The 9,559-nt window shown below is 32.8% G+C and overlaps 2 protein-coding genes across 4 annotated transcripts; both read right to left on the bottom strand.

The window, feature by feature from the left end:
- LOC109342121 (EPIDERMAL PATTERNING FACTOR-like protein 4) lies at window positions 1,288–2,096 on the bottom strand. The gene is made up of 2 exons (XM_019580151.1): window positions 1,828–2,096; window positions 1,288–1,720 (listed from the first exon to the last, which is right to left on the bottom strand). The coding sequence occupies exons 1-2, from the start codon at window positions 2,021–2,023 to the stop codon at window positions 1,482–1,484; spliced, it is 435 nt and encodes a 144-aa protein (XP_019435696.1). The 5' UTR covers window positions 2,024–2,096; the 3' UTR covers window positions 1,288–1,481.
- On the bottom strand, window positions 5,269–8,443 carry LOC109345553 (EIN3-binding F-box protein 1-like). 3 transcript variants are annotated; one of them, XR_002107424.1, is made up of 3 exons: window positions 8,296–8,443; window positions 5,597–7,841; window positions 5,269–5,565 (listed from the first exon to the last, which is right to left on the bottom strand). XR_002107424.1 is itself a non-coding variant. In XM_019584640.1 (3 exons), the coding sequence occupies exons 1-3, from the start codon at window positions 8,318–8,320 to the stop codon at window positions 5,956–5,958; spliced, it is 1,881 nt and encodes a 626-aa protein (XP_019440185.1). In that variant the 5' UTR covers window positions 8,321–8,443; the 3' UTR covers window positions 5,269–5,955. The 3 variants fall into 3 exon arrangements, 2 of the variants coding, with proteins under 2 accessions (XP_019440185.1, XP_019440173.1); XM_019584640.1 differs by having other exon boundaries at window positions 5,269–7,516; window positions 7,547–7,841; XM_019584628.1 differs by having other exon boundaries at window positions 5,269–7,841.

Here is a 9,559-nt window from a genome sequence, read left to right as displayed (position 1 = left end):
TGCTCACAATGACAGCAGTTGAGATTAATATATGACCACATTCTATTATCGACAAAATGTTAAAGTGATATAAGGTTCTACTAAATCGTTTTGATTCTTAGGAGTAATTTTATTGAAAGAGTCAGTCACACATTTTAAAAGGAATTAATTCCTAACTCATCGGATGAAAGATATCATTGATTATATAAAAAAAAGATAATTTTAATTGATGTAATTGAGGGAAATGTAAAAATATAATACGTGAATTGATTTATAAAAGGATTGTGGCATTTCTCTTTATGTTCCTGGCTTATTAGATTAGTTTTTTTACTAACAACTTGTTCATCTACAGGTTAGAGGTGTAATGTAAAAGATTTGATTAGTGTAAGTGATTTTGTTGGAAAAAATAACCATGTATTTTGAAATAGATTAATTTATTATCCAAAAAGTATGGGATACTAGTAAGAAAAAATCAATTCTTTTAACACTTTTCATTCTATTACATCTCAATATTTCACACTTTTTTATTTTTTTAATTATAAAGTAAATATCTATTTTGGTCTCTTAAAATTTTAATATGTACCAACTTAATCTCTACAAATTTGAAAAACTTTAAAATAGCCTAAAAATATTAAATGTGAATCAAATTAGTTTTATTAATATTTTTTATGATCCCAAAACTATTTTAAACCACAATCAGATCATTGAGTACTAATTTTGTATTTTATTTTTGGGTGATCAAATTATTACATAAGCAAATCTTTAAGGAACAAAATGAATATTGATAGTTAATTATATTTTAAAGTGATTTGAAAGGTGACTTAGTAAGACTTGTTAAAGGAGAGTGTAGTTTTTCCTTTGAGACCATTGGGCATCAGGAACTTATTTTGGAATCTGAATATTCCGAGTCAAGTCAGTATTTAAGAAGGTAAAAATTCATTTAAAATATATTTTCATTTAAATCTCAAATAAGAAACTTTGGTCAGGGAAAAACGATTTTTTTGTCGCTAGATCACTAAACAATATTGGTTGATAAGAATATATGAAAAAGGTAGTTCTCACATCGTGATTGTGATTTTTAATTTTGTACTTTATATCATTCTAAAAATAAGATCAACGATGGAAAGTAAATGTAAGCACAATAGTAATGCTTCTTTCTCAGCAACCTTTGATTAATTTGGACCCAATTAAGAGAATTTCTATGAGAATATAACATTCATTCTTATAAACACAAGCACAATGAACCAATAAGCTGTTTCATCCTACCAATATTTACAACTTAAACCAAATATGAACTGATAAATACACTTCTACTCAAATTTGTTTGGGATTAATTGCCATTTAGAAAATAGAGAGTAATCAATAATTTTGGTTCATATATATATAGCACACACCAGGTACACTAAAAACTACTCATGCTTAATTAAACTACATGTATATATATGGCACAGCCACTACATTTTAAGCACTATTACTATATACTCAAAAGCTATAATCAACTTTCAAGGTTGAAAGAACTTGTTACCACACTTGCATTTCCATGAAAGAAGATAATAGCCCTCATCTCTTTGAGCTTTTGCCTTATGAATATGAACATCTTTGTGGTGAGGAGAGATAACTAAAGTAGCCATGCAAGGCTTGCAGTTCAAGCATTTGTTAACACACCTAGGAGGCCTTGACCCTAATACTAGTTTATTTTGCTTCATAATAAGACCCTTGCCATCTTTTGTTGAAGCTGAAACTGTTGTTAAAAACATGTAAAGTAAACAAGAACATAAGTTAGACCAAGGGATAATTCCATGATGTTGTTGACATTGAAATATATGGACAATGATGGTTTGTTTTTACCTGAATTAGAAGGAAATAAAGTGAGAGATATGATGAGAATCAGAGCCAGTGAAGTTTTTAGTCCATTGGAGTATACTTTTGGAGAATGAGAATCCATCAGTCTATAAATGTTTTTGTTGTTGCAAGGAGTTAGTATATGCAAAATAGTAGGGATGAGGAAGGGTTTGGTTTTGAGTTTTGATGCAATGTATCTCATGAATTTTTAAGTATCTCATGAATTTTTAAGGGTGCTATTGATGAATGAGTTTGGTATGTGATGTATTATTTTTTTCAAAATAAAGAGTGAAACAGGTTATCTGACTTGAGTTTTTCAGAGTGAATGACTGAAGTCACAGTTTATTTTTATCTTTTTTGCTGTCTGAATTGACTACCCTATGCTAACTTTTCAAATTATTGAAGTACTAGACCATCTTTATTTTGTCACCATAGGTTTTTGGTTACTGTAATATTATTTTGATAACCAAAAGGGTAGTAATTTTAACTTGTCATTTCATTTGTAAATGAGTTTTTGAAGATGAATAGGATAAAAACTAGTAAAAAATAGAAATAATGTGATTTATGGTAAGTGAAGTTAAATGTAAATTTCTCATATAAAACTACCAATTTTGGTTAATATTTGTCATTGTCTCTTTTCCTTAATAATACTTCTTACCATTAAATACTATAGGTTTGGTTATTTGTCTTTGTCTCTTTCCCCAATAATACTTTTTTACTAATAAATACTACCAAGTTTACAGTGTTTGCCTCTAGAAACAAATGAAAGTCAAGATCTGAATGGAAGCTATAACCCCAAATGATTTCCCATTTTACCTATGGTCATTCATACACTCCATTAATGGTTTGATATAATAACCCAAATTTGCATTGCCATGTGATATGGTATAAGTCCTTCACTGTTTCTTACAATTTTCTCACCACATAGACTAGAGTTTCTAAGAATTATAGAGCACACTTATAAGCTATAGGCCTTAATACTCACATGTTTTTACCTATATAACTTCATATCTGCATAATTTTCATCATCAATCTATATATCTACCTCATTTTTTATTTACCTTTATTCTTATTTTGCCACATAAACATATATGAAATACACATTATCTTACACTAAAAATGGTATGCATAAATTTTCCTTTTTTGGGTATTGAATCATCTAATTGACTGACATATATCAGATACTGCTTCAAATTTAATTTGTTAGATCATTAGCAATGAAAAAATACAAAGGTCAATAGAGTGTAACTTTAGTTTATAGTAAAGATATTTTACTGAAGTTGAATAACAAAGTGCACAGCTTTGGCAGAGAAATGAAGTAATAAAAACAATGGTGGTGGGTTAGATAAGAGATTCCGCTGACTTGATAGACAAGTGGTGTCATTTCAATGTTTGAAGTGTGCCATTCGTGTCAACATTACAGCAACCTAATGAAAACACTATACAGTTAAGGCTATGGCTATCATGTCACTATAAAATCATAAGATTGCTTTTTGTTTTGTTATAATCAAAGTTTCTATCAATTTAGTTAACTACCACCTTAAATAAAGTTTACAACTTTACATCATAGAATCCATGATCAATATAATCTTATACAAATGTAAGTTGTTGTAACAAGTGCTCATTGGATAACACAACATGCAATAAAGTTGGTTGTTTCTATCTCACCAAAGGTGCCAAAATGTACTTATGTATATGCCTTTGTACAAGTTACCTGTAGAGATCCAAAACCTCTCATTTGTTTAGTAGTACACAACATTTTTCTTGATCATGCACAAAAGGTACAGATTGTGAAATCTCCACACTAATCAAATTTTCTCGGGAGTCATAAGATGGTGAAATGGTTATGATGAAGAGCTTAAGAATCAAAGTGTTAAGGAAATTGAGGATTTGAGTCTTACCTACTATAAATATTAACATATTAACATCTGTTTTACAAGTATGTCATAACTCTTACTACATTTCTTTATTACTAAAGAAACATCCATAATCATTAGACATTTAAATCATTTGACTAAACAATAGTGAGTTAGCAGCACTTCCTTATTAGATAACAAAATTTATCTCGTGATATGTGAAGTGTATTATGGGTGAAGCAAAGTCCCTCATTTTGCTTAGTGTTGCCTTATTTGAGTAGGACAAAGTAGTCACTCGAGGAAAAGACTATGAACAGTAGTGGCAGATAACAACTCCTGTACAAATTATCCTTTTCTTGAACAAACAGATTTTCTTCAGAAGAATCACTTGCATATCTTACTATTATAGATCTTACATGAAAAAAACCTTATATTGTAATATAGCATTTGTTCTCCTTGCATAAGCACCCTCTACTTATGTGTTTTGTGCACTATTATTGTCCTTTTATTTTTGTATAGGTTGAAGCAAATTATGACCATTTTTGACTTGCACTATTTCTTTAACATATGCTATAATGGGCAGCACAATATAGAGCAGAAAAGAAACCCCACAAATACTCCACTACTCACTGCACTCTCCAATTCCCAATACCTGAGAATTCATGGCACCATGGAAATGGAGCAGTGATTCTTTTCTCATCATACAAAACGTGGCAGTGAGGTAGGATAGGTGGCTAATGTTCAATGTTCTGATGGTAAATTCATGAAGGACGAGTTAACCTCACTACAACACATGTACTCTTAATCATCCTACTAAATTATCGTACATGTGTGAAAGTGATATATGTCACAAACTAATACTTTATTTATAAATGGTCGGTTTATAAGTGACATATGTTACATGTTACATATTTCCAAACCATTACCAACGACATCTATTTGTGCAGATATTTACCTCAAATTTGCACATTTTTTGCTGCATGATTACTCCTAACTGAATTACAAGCATCAACTACGTAAAATCAATTATTTCCTTCATTAAAAATACTGTTATATTTTTACCTTCTTTAATAGTCAGAACAATAAAGTTTATGAAAATATTACGAAATTTTAATTATACATTATCTCATTAATTTCATTATCACACACTCATTATTCTCACTACACTTCATAACCCAGTCATTAAAAGATTTCGTATTTCGTGTCCATCAATAAATGAGAGAAAATGATTATTTGACGATGTAAAACAGTAAAAATGAGTGTAGTAAAAATAAGTTTATAAATCTATGGCAAAGCTTTCTTTCCATATTAAGGTTTCACATAAATATATGTGCAACTCCACATACTCCAAAATATTACAACCACAAAAGGCCCATTCCAGTATTATACCAAACGAAAATCTTTAAGAGTAGCATAGCAGTGTCACATAAATCTTTCTTTCTTTCTTTTTTTGCTACGAAGAGTCACATAAATCTGCTAATTTTACACACGTAACAAGGTAAGGTAGACATTATCACCAACCATCATTTCCATACAAACCCACTTCCATTATTCAAAACAAAGATAAGAAATAACAATAATAACAATGGGGCAAGTCGAAATTGCATTATTATTATCATTATAGAATACCAATTGGTCTGCAGAGTACAACTCATAAGGAAGAGAAGTTTACAAAAACAAGGACTTGATTTAAAAGGGTAAAAAAACAACCTAAAATAGGTTGTTGTGGCAGATCAAAAAAATGATCTACCACCACCAAAGCCCTTGAATATGAGACACCTACCCTTAGAATTGAACTACACAGCCACACTGACAATAGGCTTGAAAATATTTGAACTAAAGCTTAAGTCTTAGGTAACATCATAGCAATGTATAACAAGCTACAACACTCACTCTAAAATGGATAAACCAACTGGTACAAAATAAGACCTAACATAAGCAATGCATATCAAGCAGTGGAAAACGTTAACCAGGACTTAGTAACTGTATTCTCAGGGAACCATAGCCATAAAAGAAGTGTCCTCAAGATAGAAGGCCAAAAGGGTTGTAACAAGCATTTCTGTATGAAGATGATGCTTGCAAAAAGGGGTCATGAAGGGTATATACCGAAGTTCCCTGGAAAACGACCAAGTCCATAGTCACTTATCCACCCTTGATAGGCATATATATATATATATGCTCAAAAAGTATGCTTGATTTCACCATCTGTTGAGTTCATTATCATAGCTCGATACATGTATGATATAACCCGAGTCTCTAGAAACAGTTTTTTCCTTGATTAAGCGAGAATATCACATCTCCACAAGTTCTCCATTAGCAACTCAATTGTGCTGCTGCCAATTGAATTGCAGCCTTGAAGATTCAATCCCAACAAGGTCTCGCCCAATTTTGTCAGGAAAGGAAGACTCTTGCTTGATACCTCAGAACAGCCAGACAAGGAAAGCACTTGCAAACTAAGCTGCCTGGCACCAGAGAGAACCGCTATGCCTGCATCGGAGATTGCACACTTTGACATATCTAGATCATTAAGCAGGAGGCAGTTGTGTGCAATTGCAAGCAAGCTTGCATCTGTAAGTTTCCAGCATCCGTCGAGATTTAGTGATTCGAGGGTTCCACCATGTAGCCTGGCCAAGGCTGAAATTATGTTATCTGTCAAGTTCCAGCAGCCAGTGAGGTTAACATTGATAAGTCCTGCCGAACAATTCTCCAAAAGAGGGAGGAGGCCAGCATCTGTTATGCCATAAAGTCCAGTCAGATCGACATTCTGAATTTGGGGGCACAATTTCCCAACTATAGCCATGCTAGCACTACCAAAACCAGGGCAGTTTTGAATGGATAAAGATCGAAGAGACTCACAACCAGAGACAATAGATACTTCTACATCAATATCTTTAATTCCCATGCACTTCACAAGTGTTAAAGATTTCAACTTCGTTTTGATGTTTGAAAGGGCGCCAATGATCCCAGACTGGGTAACCCTGTTACACTCCTCCAACTGCAGGCTCTCAAGAGATCCAGAAGCTTTGGTAAATGCTATAAGTCCACTGTCAGATACAAAGCAACACTTGCGAATGCACATCTGCTTCAGGTTGGTGCAACCTCTACCCATGGCTTCGACGCTAGTATCTGTTACCCCTCGGCAAGAAGTGACAGAAAATGACACAAGTTTCTGCAGACCTTGAGCAACACCCATGACCCAAAATCCCCTTTCAGTGACATTTTTAAGACCGCACAGAACCAAATTTGTAATCGCCTTTCCATAATGTCCTATCACAGCCAGAGAAAAATCTGTAATGTTCAAGGCCTGAAGCTTGACCCTTGACAACTCAGAAGCCGACGATAAAAGACTAGACAATCCGTGATCCCCAACAAGAGGGCAATCCTTGATGTATATTGACTGTAACTTTGGGCAAAACCTTGCAATAGCTTGCAAACCCTCATTTCCAATCTTTGAGCATGATTCAATATTTAATGTAGTCAAGTTGGGGCAACCTTCAGCAATTGCAATCAAACCCTTATTGGTGATCGAGGAAGATAAGCACAAGTCAAGCTTCTCCAATAGATGACATCCTTTTGCTATATGAGACAGACCCTCATCCCCAATGGAAGGTACATTCCACAAAGAAAGTGATCTGAGATAAGGGCATCCATTAGCAATTGCTGAGACGCCGTAGTTGGTGACACCGCGAACATCGTTGCTTCCTCTGATAGACAGCTTCCCTAGTCCCCCGCGACCGCTAGTCCCAACTGCAATTGCAGCAAGCCTTACATCAGTTGCTTTCTTCCCTTCCAAACACCTTGTAAGGTAACCATCACCTTCAATATCTTGATCCTCATCAAAAGAGATCATTTGAACATCATCAGAAGAAGAAGTACTCCTCTCAATTTCAGCTTTGCAGATACTACTCATAAGCATAAGCCACTTCTTAGATACACATGCACATGAAGTTCTCTCTTTGGCACTAGGGAGCCTTCTGAATATCTCAAAGAGACATTCATCAGGAAGAACCTCAATACTAGACTTTTGATCTTGCTTGCAGTCAAAGATAAATGGGGCAGTGATTCGAGCTCGCTTGTTAGGATTGTAGTACACATCCACATTGGAACCAATAGTGTATAAGCGACCCAAATCCAAAGAACTCCCAGAATAGAGTTCATCATCACCTGAAAATTCCATTCACAAAATCTAAATTCAGCCACACAAATTTTTTTCCAAATTAACATGACAAGATTTCCCAGAACCAAAACTCAATATATATACCTAGATTAAAGGTTTGAGCATATGTATGTCTATGTTCTTGGCACCAAAGGAAAGGAAAAAGGGGAACAATGAGTTATTGGTTATAAAGAGATTACTATAACTAGATCCAAACTTTCTTATTGCAATAACTAGCTTTCTAGTCTATAAGCAAATCATACAACAATATTCATGAAATAAATAAATAAATAAACTTTGTTGTTGTCTAAATATTTTCCTATTCATTTAAATCACATATTCCATAAACTACAAACTCAGATAAGTATACGCAACCCAATATAGCAAAAAGAATTAAAAAAATAAACTTTAAGCATTTAAGGTATATATGAAATAAATGGAAAAGGGAAAAAGCACACCTACCAGAGTAATTGAGAAGGGTAGGCATGAGTGAGTGAATAAGGTGAAAGAAGAGAATAGTAGTAGAAGAAAGTGAAAGCTCTCACAAAAACAATGGGCAAAAAGAGAGAAGAAAATGAAAGAGAAAAGGGTGAAGAGCATTAGAGAGAAGAAAGAGAAAGTGAGAATAACCCCAAGAGAAAGAATGGGGCAAAAAAATATAAAGGGAGAGAACGATGAAGGAGTTTGGAGTTGGGTGAATGAATGTTATGCAAGTAAGGATGTTGGAAAAGAAACAAATATAGGTGTCGTCAACACCATAGGCCACATCTTACTTTCGATGCAATGAATCCATCCCAAAAACTTTCTTTCTTTATTTCTCTCATCTTCAATATTTTAAATAAATGATGAATGATATATTAATAATGGGTTTAATAAAATTCGGACCTCGTCTTTTGAATAACTAAGATAAATAACTCTTTGTTGGATGATTGTAAAAAGTATACACTGACATTTGTAAAGATTTATACACATGTATTTCATTATTCACCGTTCATTTGGATTACATTTTCTAAAAAGTCAACAATAATAAAAAATTAATGGTGATGATACAATGACAGTGTATAAAACTCATACACTGTCAGTACATACATCTTTTTCTCTTGTTGGATTAGCCCAACATGATTTTTTCAAGAACACATTATATCTTGGATTTTGATTGGTGAATTAATTAAAATATTTTATTAATTATTAATATATAAGAGATAACCATAGATAATACTTCTCAGTCAATAAAGAATCATATGGAATTCTGGCACATTTTATGGACTCTTTTTTTTTTTAATTTTATAAAGTGTTAGAAAAACATTCCCAGAAAAAGTTATTTCAACTTTCATTAGGTGCAAGCAAAGTATACTACATACAGTACTTCCCACATTAATATATTTATTTCACTAACCTTAACTTACAAGGAAAGAAAAGGGGATATATAAAATTGTATAGGTTATTTGATAAAATTTAAAATGTTATTTATCTAGAAGACTAAAATTAAAATAAGCCAATGGTTGATTTACAATGAAAATTGTCACATTGCTTTCAATAAGCCAATGGAAAATTATTTGAAGTATATTATAATCACTCCACATTACATATACTACTTTTGTTTCACTCCGTTTACGTGAGATATACGGTGATTTTATTTTTAACTTTTCTCTGAAAATATGGAGGCAAAAATGTCGTTTTATACTCTAAACGAATCCAATGTTTTATACTTACTTAAATTCGGAAA

Source organism: Lupinus angustifolius, chromosome LG01 (genome assembly GCF_001865875.1).
Source record: "Lupinus angustifolius cultivar Tanjil chromosome LG01, LupAngTanjil_v1.0, whole genome shotgun sequence".
Lineage (NCBI taxonomy): Eukaryota > Viridiplantae > Streptophyta > Magnoliopsida > Fabales > Fabaceae > Lupinus > Lupinus angustifolius.
Note: the sequence above shows the minus strand (reverse complement) of the source record. Positions and strands in the feature narration are given on the sequence as shown.

What these genes read in the sequence shown, in the direction of transcription:
- LOC109342121 (XM_019580151.1), bottom strand. Translation starts at nt 2,023, where the DNA reads ATGAGATACATTGCATCAAAACTCAAAACCAAACCCTTCCTCATCCCT. An exon ending in TTTATTTCCTTCTAATTCAG is followed by an intron (nt 1,721 to 1,827) that starts GTAAAAACAAAC and finishes TTTTAACAACAG; the next exon opens with TTTCAGCTTCAACAAAAGAT.
- LOC109345553 (XM_019584628.1), bottom strand. Translation starts at nt 8,320, where the DNA reads ATGCCTACCCTTCTCAATTACTCTG. An exon ending in TACCCTTCTCAATTACTCTG is followed by an intron (nt 7,842 to 8,295) that starts GTAGGTGTGCTT and finishes TGGAATTTTCAG; the next exon opens with GTGATGATGAACTCTATTCT.